Source organism: Lontra canadensis, unplaced genomic scaffold (genome assembly GCF_010015895.1).
Source record: "Lontra canadensis isolate GAN:19392208 unplaced genomic scaffold, GSC_riverotter_1.0 scaffold12, whole genome shotgun sequence".
NCBI classification, from domain to species: domain Eukaryota; kingdom Metazoa; phylum Chordata; class Mammalia; order Carnivora; family Mustelidae; genus Lontra; species Lontra canadensis.
Window position 1 is genome coordinate 1,005,789 of NW_022631006.1, and position 21,279 is coordinate 1,027,067.

General features: G+C 36.6%; 1 protein-coding gene across 2 annotated transcripts in view; it reads left to right on the forward strand.

Annotated features, from left to right (window-relative positions):
• Nucleotides 1-21,279, forward strand: part of PRKD1 (protein kinase D1) — a 329,628-nt gene that overhangs the window by 170,929 nt on the left and 137,420 nt on the right. For both annotated transcript variants that reach the window (XM_032856215.1, XM_032856216.1), the window contains exon 2: nucleotides 5,199-5,337. In XM_032856215.1, coding sequence (XP_032712106.1) covers nucleotides 5,199-5,337 — 139 coding nt within the window. The remainder of the gene's footprint in view (nucleotides 1-5,198; nucleotides 5,338-21,279) is intronic.

The window sequence follows — 21,279 nt, forward strand, 5'->3', positions numbered from 1 at the left end:
CTCATTAAAACATGTATTTATTCTACTCTGGAGCACATTGTCTGGCCAGCCATGAATTTATAGTGAAATGTAACAGTAAATTGTGCTCTGTGGTCAAAAATGCCAAATGATACACACAGCAGCACAGAGGTTTCCAGCATAGGGTAGAATTAAAGAGCTTAGGACCAGTGCCGTAATTGTTGGCCGTATTTTCACAGTGGCCAGTTTTGTTACAGTCGAACTTGGAGAGAGCTTGAAATCACTTATCTCAGATGTTTGCGCTCACAACCACAAAGCCTCTGAGAAACACAGAACTGATCTGGTAATAAGCTCCAGCTGAGTTTACAAGCCTCTGAGCCTTTCTGAAAGCCTGTTTAGTTTAATGAGGGTTTTCAGATTTCAAAGCTCACACACCTTCACATAAAAACAGATGATTATGACCCAATTAGGGAATGTTGTTCCATGAATATTTTTCCCCCAATATGTTCTCTCTCAGTTGTCAGGCATTGTTTCATTATACTTTCCACCTTCCTGACATCATTTTTAAATATAATTTTTGGAAGTCTTATTGTATAGTTTCTGTTCAAGCAGAATGTTATGTTACATCAAAGAAAAGATTTTTTTTTTCTCTTAACAGTAAAAAGCAAATGTGCATATATTTTTTTTCTGGCCAATAAGAAAAGGTACAATTTGGAAAAAAAAAAAAATCGAATCCTCAGTTTCTTCTGCTGCCATGACAACTGTCCCATGAGGCAAGGCCTTCATGTTCACCCCTATGCCCTGCTTCACAGGGCTCTACAACCTGATTTTGAATGGCTTGTTAATGAAGAGAAAAAGTCTTGTTTATGACCCAGTAAAATGGAATGTGGAAGAGAGGATATCCACACCTCATTGCTCTATATCTTGGACAAATAACTTCTATGAATATTTATAATGCTATCTTTATTTTTTAAATTCAGCTTTTAAAATAATAGTTTTAATATGGGTTGTATATCTTGGTATTATTCTATCTATTCTTATTTTTAAAAGTGTTTTGTGAGTCACCCTCAGAAAGAAATATAATAATTAGGATGTGAGGCACCCAAGCCTTACTTGAGTACAAAATCATCCATTCCATATACCCATGGTTTTACGAAGAGGCACAGTATAGACTGGGATACTCAAATGTCAGCAATCTAAGACCATAGAGAAATAGAATTTAGAAATGTCCTTGAAGAAAGGGCAAATTCCTTATTGAAGAAAGCAAGAGGTATGTGGACATGTTGACAGAAATTGTGATGAGGTGGCAGAATCCTTGCCTCCTGAGCCCCTCTTCAGTATTGCCACCTGAGGTCTCCTCTATATAGCACATCCTTAAGACATTAGTTAGAAGACACTGTAAAGTTTGGCTCATCTTTGGGAAGACAATTGCTGTTTCATCTCTCTTCCTCTCCAGCTATTATTGTCTACTCACCCCACCTCAGACACTAAATCCCTTGAATTTTCTTTCCCCTATCTTGAGTCAGAATCAGCTACCCATGGTTTTGGAAAGGATATGCTAAGGTGATCTGTGCATTAATTAATGTATTGTATTTTGAAGAACATTTGTGATCAAATCATGGAAGATTCTTTAAGTTAAAGTATAATTCAAACTCTCAAACTGAGGTTTAAGAGTTTTATGATTATTAAATTTTTAAATTTTACTTCATTAATGTATTTTGTATATTTATTTCTACATAATCTTAAAATGTACTCTAACCAATTGTGGACATTTTATTTGTCTTTGACTTTTCTTGCAAATGCTACTTACATAGAATTGGGTAGTCAAAAGGTTAGATAGAAAAGATTAGCAATCTATATTTTAAAAGCACATGAAACTTTGAGGTCTATTTACAAGGAGTATCTGGTATCAGACATGCTCACCTGCTCCAAACAAATAGAAAACACTACAAAATGTGTAGAATGCCTGTTTTTGGACATTGTCCAACAGGCAGTGCAGAACTGTCATCCCTGAGAAGAGAAACAAACAAGGTGAGCACTACAGTCATGTGAGTTTTCTGCCTGGAGGCAGGATCCAAAGTGTAGTGTGGGGAGAAAGAACCTAAGAGGAGCCTAGTTGTCTGGCTGTGGGGAAGACACACGGAATAGAGCTCAAGGTGACCCGGCTGAAAGGATTTTTAGGGAAGAAATACTGGAAAGGTGGGACCTATACAGAAATAGAGCTTCAGAAATCTGCTTAAAGGCCCGCTTGAGTATTAGGCTGAATACAAATCTGTGTATGTGTATGATGAAAATTAGTAAGGCAGAGGAAAGAGCAGATGCCTGGAAGCTCTGAAATGAATACTTTCCAGAGCTCACATAGCACTGAGAGACGTTGAGTTTCTATCAGGCAAATGGGAGAAATTTCACTGAACACTTGAGGTATTCCATGGAGATGTTCAAAGAGTTATGTATTAGTAGTAGGGTTAAACTATTCCTATAGGAAATACTACTCTAAAGCTAACCTAATAAAGCTTAAAAATAAGCCTTGAAAAGATAAAACTGATCTGCAATTTTCTTCATATTTTGCCAAGACAAATATCAACATTCTCTAAGGGAAGGCAGCAAAGGCAACTGCTCACATTAATTCGTAAAATCTGGCATCTAATTTAAAAAGTAGACGTATGTTCCACGTATAAAAGAAATCACATGGTATTTGTCTTTCTCTGCTTATTTCTCTTAGCATGATACCCTGTAGGTCCATCTGTGTTGTTGCAAATGGCAAGATCTCATTCTTTTATACGTATAATAACATTCCATTATATAGAAACCATATTTTCTTTAATCATTCGTCAATGGGCATTTAGGTTGCTTCCATATCTTTGCTGTTGTAAATAATGCTGCAGTAATTAGGGGCATTCCTATATCTTTTCAAATTGGTGTTTTTATTTTCTTTGGGTAAATACCCAGTAGTGGAATTACTGGATCATATGGCATTTCTATTTTTATACTTAGTGAAATAAGTCAGGTAGAGAAAGACAAATACCATATGATTTCACTAATATGTGGAATCTAAGAAACAAATGAACAATCAAACAAACAAATAAACAAAAAAAAACAGAGATCCATAAATACAGAGAACAAACTGGTGGTTTCTAGAGAGTAAGGGGTTGGACAAAATGGTGAAGGGGAGTGGGAGGTAGAGGCTTCTGGTTATGGGATGAATAAATCACAGGGATGAAATGTACAACACAGGGAATGTAGTCAAAGTATTTTCATAGCATTCTATGGTAACAGATGGTAGTTATACTTTTGGTGAGCATAGCATAACAAATAGAATTGTTGAACCACTATGTTGTACACCTGAAACTAATGAAACATTGTATATTAACCATACTTCAATTTTTAGAAAGTATACATATGAAAAAGCAGGAAATGGAGGAGGAAATGTAACCCGTAAGAATCAAAAGAATTGATGAAAATAGACCAGAATGGTAGAGGTAATGGACTTAGTAGAAAAGAACTTTCAAGTATTTTAATGAAAATATGAGATGAGGGGCGTCCGGGTGGCTCAGTGGGTTAAAGCCTCTGCCTTCGGCTCGGGTCATGATCCCGGGGTCCTGGGATCGAGCCCCGCATCGGGCTCTCTGCTCAGCAGGGAGCCTGCTTCCTCCTCTTTCTCTGCCTGCCTCTCTGCCTACTTGTGTTCTCTCTCTGTCAAATAAATAAATAAAATCTTAAAAAAAAAAAAAAGAAAATATGAGATGAAAGACTTATACAATGAAAACTATAAAACATTACTAAAAGAAAGGAAACAAACACAAATAAATAGAAAGACATTGCACATTCATGTATTGGAAGAATTAATGTTGTTATAATGTCTGTGCTACCCAAAGCAATCTGCAGATTCAGTGAAACGCCAATCAAAATACCAATGGCATTTTTTATAGAAGTAGAAAAAACAATTCTAAAATTCGTAAAGAACCACAAAAGACTCCAAATAGCTCAGGTGATTTTGAGCAAGAAGAATAAAGCTAGAAGCATGATACTTCCTCATTTCAAAATATGTTACAGTAATCAAAAACAAAATGGAACTGACTTAAAAACAGATAAATAGACTGATGGTCAGAAACTGATCAAACAAAAAGAGAAGACACAAATTATGAAAAAGTAATAAAGAGACATCACTATGGACCCTACAGCATTAAAAGTGTGATTAAAAAAAAATATACTTTTTAAAAAACCTTTTGACCAGAAAATCAACAATTTAGATGAAATCAATAGATTCCTTGAAAGAAAACTACCAAACCTCACTTAAGAGGAAATGGAAATCTAAGTAATGCTATCTAAATGCTAAATCTTAGTAGAAATTTTTTATAAAATTACCCAGATACTCCCATACACCACAGTCAAGAACTTGTGTTCACATAAAAACCTCTAAGTAAACATTTATAACAGCTTTATTTGTAGTAGTCAAAAATTGGAAATAAAATGCCCTTCAACTGAGGAATGGATACATGCACTGTGGTATATCCATGCAATATAATGGAGCATTCCTCAGGAATGAAAATGAAAAGATTACTGATACATGTAGCAGAATGGACAACCTTACATCCATTATACTACGTGAAAAACATCAGATTCAGGCACCTGAATGTCTCACTAGGTTAAATGGCTGCCTTCAACTCAGGTCATGATCTCAGGGTCCTGAGATCAAGTCTGGCATCCGGCTTCCTGTTCCCTGGGGGTCTGCTTCTCCCTCTGCCCCTCCTCCCCACTCGTGCTGTCTTTCTCTCTCAAATAAATAAGAAATCTTAAAAGAAAAAGAAAAACGTCAGATTTTAAATTATACAATGTAAATGGTACAATACCATTCATATGACCTTCTTGAGAAGACCAAATTATGGACGCAGAAAGATAAGTGTTTTCTAGGGGCTGGGTGTCAGGGGAGAAGTTTACAATAAAATGGGCATGGAGAAATTTTAGGGGTAATGGAAACTGTTCTGTATCTTGACTGTTTTGTGTATACCACATATATGGAATGTAGTTCTCCTATACATTTGTCAAAACTTGCAGAACAACACACTGAAAAGGGTGAATTTTACTGAGTGTCAATTTTACCTTAACTATTTGACGTAGCATAAAAGTATCAATTAACTTGTATTTGTGTCCTGACACTTTTTTTTTTTTTTTTTTTTGGTTTCTATTCTAAATTTAGGAAGATTTTGACATGTAACCTATTGTGGTATTTGTATTTACAGTTCCCTGAGTGTGGTTTCTATGGAATGTATGATAAGATCCTGCTTTTTCGCCATGACCCTACCTCCGAAAACATCCTTCAGCTGGTGAAAACGGCTAGTGATATCCAGGAAGGTGATCTTATTGAAGTTGTCCTGTCAGGTAGTACACTTATTTCTCTATCCATAGATTAATAGTTTGTAATTGAAGAAATCTTCGGCATAATTTTTAAGGCAACATAGAAAACCTACATCAAACTCTGCCCTAAAAGAAAATGTTAGGCCTCTGTCTATAGGAACTTTCAAATTATTTTTTGGAAAAAGCAAACAGTTTGTCTTGAGTTGGCTGATTCTGCCCTCAGTGCTGTCCCAGTCACTTTCCTCAACTTTACCATCTCCCCGACCTCCCAGCAACACACAAGCATACTTTCCGTTCATCATCTTGAATCGTTTGGGCAGCAGCAAAAGCAAAAAAAAAAAAAAAAAAACCCTACCCATTGTGAAAGACAGATGTTAGGGCCCCAAATGCATGGAGGGTCTGGAAGCCAAGAGATAGCAACAGGGCTAGGAATCCGTAGCTTTAGTTAAGTCAGATGTCTACTCTAAGCCAGGACCAACTTGGAAACCTGAGTTCAGGAGTTATAGCAGGTCAAGCCATGTCATGTGATACCAGCCAGATCTAAGGAGCGGCTGTGTTTCCCTCTGCCCAGATTTATATTTCTTATTTAGGTTTTAGAATTTACTGATCAGACTGTGCGTATCAATGCAGAAAAAAATAGGCATACTTAAAAAAAAAAAAAGTGCCAGAGAACAGCTGTAGTGGGGATCCTTACAACAGTGATCAGTGCAATACTAATACAAAGAGATCCAGATTTTTAATGTTGATTTTTGTGCAAATTGAGGAATTATTGAGAAACTCCGATTGTATTGCTCCTTTCTCCCCTCTTGCCATCTTTGCATGTTATCTCTTTGACTAAAGGAAATCCACTAGCTTTAGTGATTTTAGATTTCACTTCCTCAAGTTCCTCAACTTGTTCAGAGCCCCGACCTTGCTTGCCCTGTTTATAATTCAGTTGGAGTTTGCTTTGATTCACTCCAATTTGTCTTTGTCTTTGTTGATCACCTATCACTGTGGGAGGTCCTGGGATTACCACATTTTCACTGTATAGCTAGATCCTGTAAAACAACTTGTTTTGCTAGATAGAAGTTATAAAGTCCTTGTATATAGGGTTGCCACTTGCTAAATCAAAAAAGCAAAAGCTTTCATGTGTTTTTTGTAGACAATACCAACCACTTTATTATTTTTTCATATATATCTTTTATTCAAGTATAATTAACATAGAGTGTTATATTAGTTTCAGGTGTACAATATAGTGATTCAGCAATTATTTACATTATTCCATGCTTGTTATGAGTGTATTCTTTATCCTCTTCATCTGTTTTACCCATAATTCCCATTCACCTCCCCTCCAGCAAACATCAGTTTATCCTCTAAAGTTAAGAGTCTGGTTTTTTGTTTGTTTCTTTTTCCTTTGTTCATTGGTTCTGTTTCTTAAATTCTGCATGAGTGAAATCATATGGTATTTGTCTCCCTCTGACTGACTTGTTTGACTTATCATTATACCCTCTAGATGTCTATGTTGTTACAAAGGAGGATTTCATTCTTTTTTATGGCTGAGTAATATTCCATTGTACGCATATACCACATCCTCTGTTGATGGACACTTGAGTTGCTTCCATATCTTGGCTATTGTGAATAATGCTGCAATAAACATAGAGGTGCATATATCTTTTTGATTTAGTGTTTTTATTTTCTTTGGGTAAATACCCAGTAGTGGAATCTTACTGGATCATGTGATAGCTGTATTTTCAATTTTTTAAGAAACCTGTATGCTGTTACCTCTCATTGGCTCTTTTACAAAACTCGCGCACCTGGCCTTAAAAAACTAGTGCCTTAGACATGTTGTTTTTTAAGTTTCCTATTTCTGAATCAGAGGGGCTGCCTGAAATAAATGATTCAGAGAAATCATGCCCTGGATCCATTCTCTCTATAATTCATATTAAACTCATAGCCAGACTGCTTTGCAAATAATGTAATATGTTTTACGAATCTTTTTTTTTTTTTTTGCCTCTGGCAATGTCCAGAAATATATGAGAATTTTTTATTTTTTTATTTTTATTTATTTATTTATTTATTTATTTATTTTAAAGATTTTATTTATTTATTTGACAGACAGAGATCACAAGTAGGCAGAGAAGCAGGCAGAGAGAGATAGGAGGAAATAGACTCTCTGCTGAGCAGAGAGCCTGATGCGGGGCTCGATCCCAGGACCCAGGATCATGACCCGAGCTGAAGGCAGAGGTTCCAACCTACTGAGCCACCCAGGCGCCCCAAGAAATATATGAGAATTTTTTAATTGCATTTCAAAATTTGATTTATTTTTCTTGCCATTTTAGTTTTGTTGTCAAGCGTTTTATAGTGATACCAGACAGATTGAATGCAAGCTGTGTGTGGGTGTGCTTGTGCTTGTGGGAGAGGGAAGAGGGCTGTCTGTTTGTATGTTACCTCAGTGAGTGAGACCTGCTCTTCAGCACACAGCCCTCTGCATTGCCCCACCGCCCAGTGAACAGCACGATGCTTCTCCTCGCCATCTCTGCAAACCAAGACCCTCATTGTGCTTATACTCCACTTCTTTTGCCAGCCACCCTTTCTGTTCCATGTTCTGCCTCTCCTGTTTCCCTGGCCACAGTTGCTGAGAGGGCTCTTAAAGGTAGCCTTTTTTTCTTACCTATTGTCCCAATGCCAGGCTCAGGAAGCCCTCTTCTACTCTTATCAGCCGTCTTGTCGGTATTTAAAATGAGCCATTCTGTAACAGACTGGTTTCATATTTGAACCCTGGAGGCTTTCAACTTTTTCAGCCCATGTAGTCTCACTTCCTCAGTGTCATTTAACCCTTAAATATACAAGCATATATGTTTAATTAAATATATGTATTTATAATTAATTATATATAATATGTGAGTAATATGTGTTTTTTATATATACACACATTCAATTATATTTAATTGATGATCTCCTGCATTTCGCCGTTAGCTTCTTTGGCGGCTGGATTCTCATCCCTCCTCTCCCACTGTTATGCTTCACATTGTGATTTTCTCAGTAAATGTTAAAAATGGTTTTTCCTTAACCACCCCTCCCCTCATTATAACTCTGTTTTCCCCACACCCCTTTCCTTTCTGCTTGTCATAAGTTGCCTGTGCCTGAGCTCACCACAAAGGCCTGGTCCAGTTCCGAGGTGCTCACTTGGGCCACTCCTCCTCCATCTTGCTTGCTGCTACCAAATCCACATCCTGGGCCCTGTTGTTTGACTATAGTTTTCAGTCCCTTACCCCCCCTACCATCTTCGGACTGTATTTTTACCTTTCTTTTTCTCTCCCCGCAGCATATAGGCCACCATGGGCATGTCTTATGTCACTTGGATGCAGTCCCAACTATCTCGTGTTCCCTTACACCCTCACGGGGCCTGTTACATAGGTCTGTAATCTGAATGACTTTACCATCCATTTTTGCCATTCCTGGTCCTGAGCTACACGTGGCTTCTAGACACAGTCCCCTGCCTCTGTGTCTCAATGCAGACTCGTCTTTACCGGCCTTAACTACTGTTCAGCAATCTCTTCTTCCCCCTGCCCCCACATCCTTTTGTTACCATAGATGAGATTCTCAATAAATATGTATGAGTGGCTTTCACATTAGAAGTTATCACATTTATAACATTTTGAAAAAAATACTGATTTGTTGTAAAACTATTATTTCTAAGGATGTCCTCAATAGTAAGAAATAGAAAGTTCACGTCTCCTTTCTGTGCTCTGACTCAGCCCTTACCAGAAATTAGTGCCTATAATGTGGGCAGGGTTGCATTGCATTATAATTGGAGGCAGGACAAATGATTGCTAATGAAGGCACTTCAAGCATGGATGCAAGGGAGCTCATATCACTTACAAATTCCTGACCCAGTCCCGGAAGAATATGAAGTGCTGTACTTGAGAAATATGCATTTCCTGAAGGTGTGATTAAGGATCAACCTCATTCAACATGCTATGGCTGGGGAACAAAACACTGGGTATCCTCTCTGTTGCCTTTCAACCTGTTTCAGACCATAATGCGATGGAGATTTTCGTCTTAACGACTATAATTTTATTGTTAAAATTCATTTATCCAAATTTTCTGTTTTTCCCCATGAAAAAATAAATTTTAATCTGTAGTTCAGCATGAACATAATCTGGTTCTTTTAATGTTTAACCACTGTTCTTCTAATAGCAACATGTTCTGACATAGGAATACAGTAGAATATGAGAAAATATGGAAAAAATTAATTTTAAAGAAGGTGAAATACTCTTGTCTCTTCAGGCAACATCAAGAATTTTCTCTTGCTTATGTCATTTTATGCTGAGACCTTTCATCATCTGTTAGTACTAACCAGGCTGCTCCTGGCTAATTTGCTGATTTTCTCTCTCCTTTTCTTTTTGAAAAACAGGGCTTATGTGAGCCTAGTGTATTTAGACCCAGTAAGCCAGGAAAACATTGCTCATGGGTGGATGGGTTGGGTTCTGGAGAAAAAAAAAGAAATAACTCCATGGAAGTTCCCCACCATGCACACTCCCACCACTGGCAAATTTTTTTTGTCTGTTAAGCAAAGGATTAGCATTGTTACTATTGTTATTGAGTAGGAAAACACTGCAAGTGGAAATTTCTCTTACTAGGGCCAAAGTCAAGTTCAAGTGTATAGTACTAGATTATAAATAAAGTTCATGGAATTTATCTAAAGCCTTCTTCATGATGGGTCTCCATCAAAGCCTAATAATTCAGCCGAAGCGAAGCAAAGCAAATTAATAACAGAACGGCATTCCCATGACTCAACTCTTTGTTTTTTTGTTTTTTGGGGGCTTGATCTCTAATAATTGTGTGTGTGTGTGTGTGTGTGTGTGTATCTAATAGATGTTAAATGAAAAATAGACAAAGACTATAAGAATTTCTGTGGTAAAATTACAATTTTAAAGTCTTAGAGCTAAATGTTGAATTTTTCTTCTTTCATTGATTGTAAAAATCCATTTTTTTCCAGATATTTTTCACCAGTTTTTTACAATAGATTATGCAGTATTACTTACAACTTTTGCAAAGCATTGTTACCACATGTGGCTGGTTAGTTATTCCACACCATCTAGGGATGAGAGCCTCATGAGAAAGCTAGTGCTATAGTCCAGGCAGAGGGGGCTGTGGGCCTATGTTCAGGCAGTGATTCAAGAGCTGGAACTAGAGAGAGGTTAAGAAGTATTTTAGCAGTAGAAGTGAAGAGATGTATACCCATTTGGATATAACTGATGAAGAAAAATGAGAATATGAAGAGGACTCCAAGGAGAGCTACAGCCACCTAAGAGTGATCACATACTCTTTCCCTCACACCAAGTCTTGCTCTCACATGTTGTTTGATGTGTTTGTTGAGTGGTTTGGCTCCTGTTCCAAGATGCTGGAGAACTAATTTCTTGGGCATATAATATCATTGATTTCCTTTGAACAAGTTGTATATTCTCCGAGATTCAGAGGCTTTTGTTTGTTTTTCAGTCAAAAAAGAACCTTAGAACTGGATGAAAGTGTTGAAAAGGGCTAATAGTGTACGGGTTCCATATTTTCCTCAATCTGCAGGTTCAGTGCTATGCATTAACAATTAAACAGTTTCCAGGGCCAGATCATCTGGCTTCATATCCTTTTTCTATTCCTCACTATTCACATCTTTGCAAAGACATTTAGTCATTATGTGCCCTAGTTTCCTCACCTGTGAAACGGAGACAACACTGGCCCTTACATTGTAAGGTTACCACAAACATTAAAAGTAAGTTAATGCGTGTAAAGCACTTCAGAAATTTCTACACACAGGCAACTACACAATAAATTTTAGCTATTCCGGTTGCTTCTCCTCTTCACACTCTAAGCAGCCTTTCTCCTCAATGTTCATGGTTGTTAGGAAGTCCTGGCCTGATGACTTTGAGAAGCGTTGGGTCAAACAATGTTAAAAGAGTTATTTATTGCAGGACTCTTCAGAACGTTGGTGCGTGCTAATATGAAGCAGGAGTCTCTAAGTTCACTTCCCAAATTCACTTTAACACAGACACATTTTTTTTCCCCTCCAAGTATATGGTGAGTCTTGGCCTCAGCAATCTACACTGGCGATACTACCCTCTCTGGGTCAAGCCCATGAATCAATGGTCTGAGAGGGTGTATCTGTTCTGTCTACACAGAGGCCACTTTTCTCTCACAGAGGGGAATATTTGAATCACGGAAAAACAGGAGTTAAGAAGAAAGAGAACTTTGTTTACATTATAGTACTGTTTACATTATAGTACAAGCTTTTCAATCAGTTTACATAAGTAAGGTTTTCTTCACAAAGACTCTGGGAGGTAGTAAAATCAGATACCTTAAAGCTATAAAATATACATTTTAACTTGCCCATATCCTGCAGGGAGTAGTAGAGGTAGTACCAGAGCTTGAATCTAAGTGTTTAGTCGCTGTTAACATTACCTCAACTTCAGGTTAACCCTTTGAACTTGGACCAGTAAAAATGGGATTTCTTGAGAATCTCTGAAAAGAATTCCTACTATGGTCCATTGATATGTCCGCAAAATATTGATGGTATTTGTAACAACAAAACCAGTAATGAGCTACGGGTTCCCCTGACATTTTTATCATAGAACCCTTATTCCCTCTTCTTTATTAAGAAGAATAAATATTTAATAAATATATAAACTGTGATCAGGTTAAGAAAACCGAGGCTCTTCTTCATACAGTTACAGTACAAAATAAGAAAAAAAGTAACCATGCCCCTGCTTAAACAGGATCCCATCATATAATTTTACAACTCTGATCGAAATTGAAGTAGCGTCTTAGCATCACTGTATTTAAGGAATCCTTATGACCATGTTTTGCTATTACTAGGATTCTGTACCTAAACCACGAGCCAAAAGCAAGATAAAACAAAACAAAGCAAAATTCTAGCAAGGTCCTTTTATTTTTATAGAAAATGCAAATTATTGATTTATATGGTACTGTCCCAGTTATATCCATTTTTCTCAGATGTAGGACATTGCTTAGCAGTGTTCTCTACTCCTCTGAAATTTGAGTGGAGGAGGAAAACCATGAGAGTGATACATTAGATAACTGTATTATTATTTCCCCAGGAATACATTAAATAGACATAGTTTTGTTTGTTTGTTTTTAAGAAGGGAGAATTAATCATGGGAAGCACCTCCCCAGTCTTCATACTGGTTAAGTAATTAAGGCTGTAAAAGACCTGGCCTTGAGTACTCAATTTGTATTTTTTTGTAGTTGTTTTGGACATGTAAGTGTTCCAGGCTTGGTGGTGCCGATTTCTATCCAACCTAAGTTGCAATTATCTGTGCTGGCAGTATTGTAATAATGGAAAACTGCAATGTAAGATTACAGGTCATTACTCTTTTCTTCGATCTATGGTTTATGTTAAGTGTGTCTTCAGTGTTTCCTTTTTATTATTGTTAATATTAATCCTCTTTCCATCTTTATCTTGCAAGTAAACCTCATTTTAGATTCTTTGCACTACCTTTACTTGTTTTCATAGAAAAGTGAATACAAAGAGGAGGCTATTGGAATGTTTCCATAGACTTTCCACCTTTCCCAACTTGTGACCTCAACCAGGATGTGGTGGCTCAGAGGACTCCTTCCTTAATTTGATAGTTTTCTCTATTATTTGTCTCTTTGTGTAGTGGAGTCTCTAGGGAGATGTGGCACAATAGTGCATTGCTTCTCTGTCTTTTTACACCCAAATAACCCTAATTGTCAAGGCAAAGTGAAAACATTCTCCCCAGGTAACATGGGGCATAAGACAAACCCTAAAGGGAAAAGTTGTTTGAAGAATCTTATTTCATTTGAAAACTTTATACACATTTTGCATCCTGCTATGTTCAATTTCTCTTGTTTAATTTTGAATAAATAATATCCCCCCCATGTTGTTCTTTAAGAGAAACAACATGATGATACAAGGATGTATAGCATTCATTATGTGTTAGGCACTGTTTTAAGTGCTTTACGTATATTAACTTAGAAATACACATCACAATTATTTTATGGCATATATCCATATAAATTCAGTTTGATAACTAGTGGACTTCTAGTCAAAGACTGGAATAAGTCCTAGATCTGCCATTTATGTCTTTCGTAATGATGGGCTAGTCACCTCCTTTCCCTGAGTCCTTATAGCAATAGTAGTGTCGTTGGGCTGTAGATTTCATGAGGGTAAATATATAGCATTTCACAAGAGGTACTCTGCCTTCTTGTTCCACTGCCACCCCAATGGACTACAGATTTTTTTAAAATTTAATTTAATTTTTTTTCAGTGTTCCAAAATTCATTTTTTGTGTACCACAAGAACCATTTATTTTTATACTGAATCCTCAGGACCTGGCATGTCACATGCAATCAACGTCTGTTTGTTTAGTGAATGAATGGATACTTGAAGTAACAAAATGAACAAACTAATAAGCACATTATTAAATTGGTACTCCAAAAGTTACTGCTGTTCCGTAGGAATTGAATTTCATTGCTTACTGTTGGCTCTCCTTGGCCTAATCTATTAGTAATATCAATATTATTATCACTTGACTAATCCTTTTCCAGATTCTTGCGATCTTCTACATGTTGTCAAAAACTTATTACTTTTTAGAAATTACTTATTTTTAGAAATCCAGTTCTGCTTTCAAAATATTTCTGTGTATTTCACATTTCTTATGTAAAATGAGACCCAATTCATAAAACACCAGTTGTTTTCCCATCTGATTCCCACAACTCCTAGGTTATGCTCTTCACCATGCCAAAGTAACTCCTTTGTTACCTACCTCAGTTCATTCTTCCTTCAACTAGTTTTCCTAGCCATTGCTCTTTTCTTTCAAATATTCTTGCTCTTTTTCTTAAATGTATTCAGTAATCACTCCTTTTGGATGCACCTCCCCTCGTCCCCCATGCATATCTCACCTGCTTTCATCAGTTTTGTGTCATTTCCTCATCTGGAACCTCAGTGCTCCATACCTGTGTTAGCTCTTAGGAGTGACACTGGAGCTGGCCTCAGGCCCTGACTTCTCTATTTCCATGTCTGGAAAGAACAAGGACTGATATCCTGGGATGCTGGCTGACCTTTCCTTTTCCTCCTCCTCCCCCCCGCACCCGCCACCCCTAAGTCCTCCCATTGGAGCACCATTGCTTTTATCCACCTAACAGAACAGCTGTCTGTGCCCAAGGGTCAGCTGGCACCATCTATAGGAAAAGCTGAGTCATGTGCTCCAAAACCAGAGTCTAAATCTCCATAGATCTCTCCATGTACATACCGTGGTTTTCAGAGACCGACATATCAAGCCCCTCTGTTCACACAGAATTAGCCTAAGGCCTAATTCTTCACCATCTGGTGAGTGGATATCCAGCCAGAAATCAGAGTTTTTCCCTCTCTTCTTTTTTCATCTATTACTTCTCTAATTGAAGCCAGTATTATAACTCATTCAGATAAACAGGAAAAGAACACAGGAATAATGAAAACCACACAAAAGGAACCTTTTCTCTGTATTTTCTGATCTCTGTGTGACCAAAAATTCTTTATATTTGCTTATTAGGTTGGAGATTTAACCATCTCATGTATGTAAATCTTACCATGTTAGCACCTCAATGTGTAACAGGATCTCAGAGATCTTTGCCTATTCAGAATCATTCTAGAAACTATACTAAGATACTAGTTCATTCTTTTTGCCTTTTTACATGAATTGGTGTATAAAATACACAACACACACAAAAGTCTTATTAATTTACCTCATTTATCAGATTTGAGTCTAAATTATGTGGGACTTATTTAAGAAATTACACTCCAACTCAAAATTGAAGATTTTTCACATCAGAGGTAACGAAATAGGTGATTACAGAACCAGATCCTAATATTAAAAATGTTTTAGGCAATCATAGTATCTGGTAAACAGGTATTTCCTTGGCTAACTTCTATATAGAGGTGATATGAATATGGTTTTTGTCATAGTCTTTGAAAAAATTATTAGTATTGAGTGAGCACAAAATTCTTGTGTTCTAGGCTTAAATTGGAGAATAAAACTGTTCAGTTTTTGTTTTGTCCATCTGTTATAAAAACATGAAATTCTGTTCATGAGAATTGGCTGAGAGATAGGCAACCCAACCATTTCTCTAGTTTCGTCCTGTCCACACTATGAGTCGCTATACTAAATTTAACTAAAAATAGGTAAAATTAAAGCTGAGATCCTTAGTCACACTCTATTTCAAGTGTTTAATAGACACATTAACTAGTAGCTGCCATATTGATATAAACATTTCACTATAAAAAAAAATTTTCTGTTAGAGCAGGGAGATAAACCAAATTTACTCCTAAAGATCTAAAACACATTGTTTGCTCACACACATACACACACCCCCACACATGCTGCAGAAATGCCTCTACTGAAATGTTCTTTGATATGACATTTAGAGGAATATTAGAAATAACACACCTGAATGCTTTGGTAGTATATTTATTACCAAAATCGCAGGGGAGAAATTGTCCACTATATTATTACCCTGTGACTTCCTTATAGGACAAATTCCTAAGACTCTAGTACTCCTAAACAGCTTTATTTTATGAGTAATGTTACTCTTACATGATGTCTGGTTTTTCTTCTTGCTTTGACCTCACCCTCTGAGACTGGAATTCATGGGCCATCTTTGATATGGCACAAGTCAATGCTATGTTACTTTCCCTGTACTAATTCTTTGTAATTGCAACAAGATTCCATTTCCCCAAGTTTCTTAATTTCTTTATCTTGTTTCATTGCATGCTACACAAAATACCTTAGTGCTTAAAAGCATAGACTCTGGAAATGAACTCCCTGAATTCAGTTCCCAGCACTGCATTTATTAGCTCTGTGGCACTGGGAAGGCTAGTTAGGGTCTGGGTGTCAGTTTCCTCACCTTCAAACTGAGGAAACACATGATAATAATGTATAGTATCTAACACACTCCCTAGGACATAAGGATCTTGTAAAATCATAATAGAAATGAAGGAAATGGGAAGTGTTGTTAGGAGAAAAAAAAGGTCAGGAAGAAGAGCACAGCATCATGGTGTAATACATAGACTAATTGTACAATTGATGAATGGCTTTCTTTCTTTGTTTTACCTCACATTTTTTCCAACATAAATTTTTGCTGGCTTACAAAAACATAAATATAATAAAAATGTCATTAATTGACAGTGGACGTTGTCTGAGTTTAAAAAGACAACATTCTTTTTCCTTTTTTTCTTTGAGAGAGGGAGAGAGAGCACAAGCAGTGATCAGCGGCAGAGGGAGAGGGAGAAGCGAATTCCCTGATAAGCAGTGAGCTGAACATAGGACTTGATCCCAGGACCCTGGGATCATGACCTGAGCTGAAGGCAGATGCCTAACCAACTGAGCCACCCAGGTGCCCAGAAAAGATACCATTTAGTTAATGTAAATTCTAGAATATTTATTAAGAAGCAGTCATATCACTTTATCCTACTTCATAAGCTGCTTTGAATTCAAGGAAAGCCTGGTTTTGAAGGCCAAACCTTTGGTTGGTATAGTGCCCATCTGTTTATTCTCAGGAAAATCACCTCTCTAGGTTTTGGGGAAATTGACATAGCAGCATTCTGAATGCGGTTTTTAAAATGTTTTGGTCAAGATTTGTCAGTAAAAATTGATACTGATCAAGACTATTTATGATCTTATATCTTTTTCCTTTTTCACTGTGAAGACATTGGAATGCTTTCTTGTCTTCTGCAGAGATAATTCCCTTAGTAATGGGAAGAATTATGACATACACATTGTTTCCCTATATATCTCTCTCTTTTCCTCTCCTTCTCTCTCCAACACACACACACACACACACACACACACACACACACCACGTGACAGGAGAGTTTGGAGGAGGAAAGGAAGGAAGGAAAGTCAGAATTGTATATACCATCAAAATCAGCTAAATGAAGGCATGGAAGGCTTCCTCTGTTAACAAAGGCCAATTGGAGAATGGCAACTGCATGGCCCTCTGGAGACCTCATGGACATGGATTATTTTTGTTTGAGGCAAAGGATTGGGCTTCACTTGAAAAGCGGCCACATGCCCCTTTTGGATGTCCCACGATGGGTGGTGACTCGTAGCACTTCTAGTTAATAGCTCCGCCGTGCCGCCATCTGCCCAGCACTTTCATTCTGCCGGGTGGCGTGTCGTTTCTTTGCTTTTAACATGCAACCCATGTAAAAATCCCTCATAATCTGCCAAAATTAGAAATGCAGCTGTTTTAAGTCTTCAACAGCAATAGCACTATTCATTATGCAGTATGGAGGAATAAAATAGAAAGATGTATTTGAAAAGAGCAGTACTACACCAGAATGGATTTGTACCTCCACTTTTCTTAGTTATTTTTAAGACAGCTATAGCCTGTTACCAGTGTTGACATCAGGCTTCAAGTGAAGTTGCCACATAAATAAATATACCAAATATTTCTTTTCCTACATGTATTTTAATACAAGAATTGAGATTTGAATCGAGCTCTGAGCTCATATTTTTTTTTTTTCATGTTGTGAGGCAATTTCAGCTTTTCAGTTTCTAGAAAATGACAATTTTTTTTGGCTAACTCTGGGTCTCATCTTACTCTATTTTTATTTTCCTCAGAAGTTTTTTGAGGTTCTGATTGTTACAGCTTGTTAATCCTGAGAGCATGGTAATATAAAGCTGTGTAGAGAATTCTCAATGAGTCCAAACCATTGATCCTCTATTAAAAAAAAAAAAAAAATCAAGAGAAAAAAGATTTTTCTCCCCGCACAGTAATCCCTTGATGTTGAAAAACAAAAACAAAAAAGCAAAGCAAAAACTACCCCTTGCTTCACTATGTTATCCACAAGCAATGTTTATCTAGGGATGATAGATATTAGGAAACCATGAAGATTTGGTATGGGGCAAACCATCTAGAGACACCTTTTTTTCACAGTGATTAGACATAACCCTTCTGAAACTAAAGTTTGAAATTGGTTTGCTCCAACCTTTACACTTTGATATTCATATAGGTTTAAAGGTCTAAGTTGAATTCATTTGGTGATAATATTTCTTCCATATGAGATCTTACACCATGTGAATTTTGAGCACTTAAGGTCATTTGTATTTGTGAGAACTGACCTATAAAAAATTACTTCCTATGGAATAAGGTCATGAAGAGCAATGACAAAGCAAGACACAAGTTTGCTGAAATGGATGTACTTGATTTGCATTTATCTCACATATTCAACAAGATTAATAATCCTGAAGGACAGAACAGTAGGTTATTATTTGTAGAAAAAAAGCTTGTAACAATTAGCTCAGTGCTAGATACATAGTAGACAGTCCAGAAATACTTGTTCATGATTGATATACTTTACTTTCTAATTTAAGACTTTGTATATGGTTCTCAACATGAAACGAAAAATTTAAGTTTGATTTTAGGGAGTTAAAATATTTGAAAATTTCCAAGCTAAAAGAGACATTATTCCTTATGATATGTTATTCTAATGGTTATCATGCTTTTTTTTGTAAAAAATGTTGTAAAATTTTAATAAAAAATATGTTTAATCTATAGTCTTATTATACTACCTTTTCCATGTAGAAAAAATGTGTAATGTTTATATATTGAGCCAAATAGATTCATCTTGTCCTTCAAGCTTAATAGCAATTTCAGGATTATCTCCTGTGTAAATCTCTGTTCTTGCTGGTTTTATGCTTTTAAAAACATTTAGTGCTGAGCATAGGTCTTGGTTTGCTATCTGTAATGATTGAAATCTATTTTTGGTCTCCTGGAGTACTTAACATGCATAACAAGTGAGACAAGCCCAAATGCATCTTTCCAGCTTTAAAACCAGAGTAGCCTCCATAGAGGATACCAGTCTAGCAAGTGAATCAACAGTCAAAACCCAAATGCTTTTTAACAAACTTTTAAATTTTTGAATAGTTTTAGATTTACAGAAAAGTTGTAAAGATAGTACAGAGAGTTCACCTCACCCAGATTTGCTTTCCTCTAATGTTATATCATCTTACACTGTCATGGTACATTTGTGAAAACTAAGAAATCAACATTGGTCCATGATTTGAACTTAACAGTTTTGTGGTCTCCCCCCCCCCCACATAAAGTCCTATTTCTGATCCAGGACCCAGTCATAGTACATCATTGCATTTAGTTATGTTTTTCCAGTGTCCACTGGTCAGTGACAATTTCTCAGACTTTCCTTGTTTTTCTCTTGACTTTGACAGTATTGAGGGACACAGACCAGATAGTCTGTAGCATGTCTCCTATTTGGGTTTACCTGATGGATTTCTCATGAATAAACTGGGTTATGGATGTTTTGTATAAAGTACCAGGGAAGTGCTATATACTTCTCAGATGTCAACACAACCTCACTGATGATGTGAGTCTTCCATCACCGGGTTAGGGTGGTATTGGCCAGGTTTCTCCACTGTAATCTTACTGTCATTCTTCCCCTACTCTGTGACTAAGTTTAGCCTTTAATGGAAGAGGTGAGAATAAGTTTCACCTCTGGAAAGGGAACTACCTATATATATTAAGTTTAATTCTTTGGGAAGGAGAATTTGTCTCTTCTCCATTTATTTATTCAAAACACAACTTTAGGGCTTTTTTTGTTTTGGGTTTGTTTTGGTTTTTTTGTTTGTGTTTTTTTGTTTTTTTTTTTTTACTACATTTGGCAACACAAGTTTTAATGCCACTTGTCAGCAATATTTTTGAGTACAGCTTTTCTTACTGTACATGTAAAAGAGTACACACATGTATGTATAATTTAAGGAGATAATTGTGAATACCAATGAATACCAGTATGGTCAACTGTGATGGTTAATTTTCTGTTAGTTTGACTGGGCCATGGGTGCCCACATTTTTGGCTGAACATTCTGGTTATGCCTTTGAGGATATTTCTGGATAAGATTAACATTTGAATCAATAGAATGAGTGAAGCAGAGAGCCCTCCCCAGTGTGGGTGGGCCTCCTCACCCAATCTCTTGTAGTCTTGACCAGCAAAAAGGCAGAGCAAGGGAACAAAATCTGCTTGACTGTCCCTGAGCTAGAACATTGCTCTTCTCCTGCCTTCAGACTGGGATTGGGATTGGGACTGTTTCATTGGCTCTAGGGTTTGCTGACTGCTGATCTTGGGACTTGTTAGCCTCCATAATTGTGAGAGCCAGTCTCATCCTATTGGCTGTTTTTTTTTCTGGAGAATTCTGACTAATACCCCAGTCATCCCACTGAAGAATTCGAGAAATACCGTAAGCCTGAAAACCTTCTCTGTGCCCCTTCCCTGACTTTGTCTCTTTCTGTTGAGATTTATGTTAATCACCTCTTTGCAATTATTGTTTTATGTGATGAGATTTAGAACTTATAAGTTAAAAATTCTTCTAAGATATTCTTCTACTGAATAGTTATGAATCTGAGCTAGCAAAGTCTCTAAAATAGTTCTTTTCTACTTTTACATATTCTCCTTTTGTTTAGGAGAATAAAATGCATGTCTTCCTTAATTCTTTAGTAGCTACAATGATAAAGCATACTCTGAATAAACTAACTCTTAAGGAGTTTCCTCATTCCATAAATAATCTGCTTCTGAAGCAGGTGCTAATCAATGGATAAGGATCCTCTTATATTTAGTTCTCATTTGCCATAAAAATAGGAGATTTGCTTAATAACAATTTTCAAGTATTGTAGTGAAAATTGTAGAAGCTTGACATATTAGTACTATAATAAAAGCTATGTCATATAAAATATATCTTGGAGCAGTTACACAATATTTTACTGTCTTGCTGTGGAAGGAATGATTATAGCTTTGTTTCAATTTAAAGACCTATACTTATTTTTAATTTTTAAAATAAATATTTTAAGTTGTAAAGACATTTGGTGTCTTCACTGAGACTAATAGGTAAGGAGAAAATATTTAGACAAATCTCTTATTTTACATGATGGCCACTGTATATATTTTGAAATTAAATTTTTAAAAAT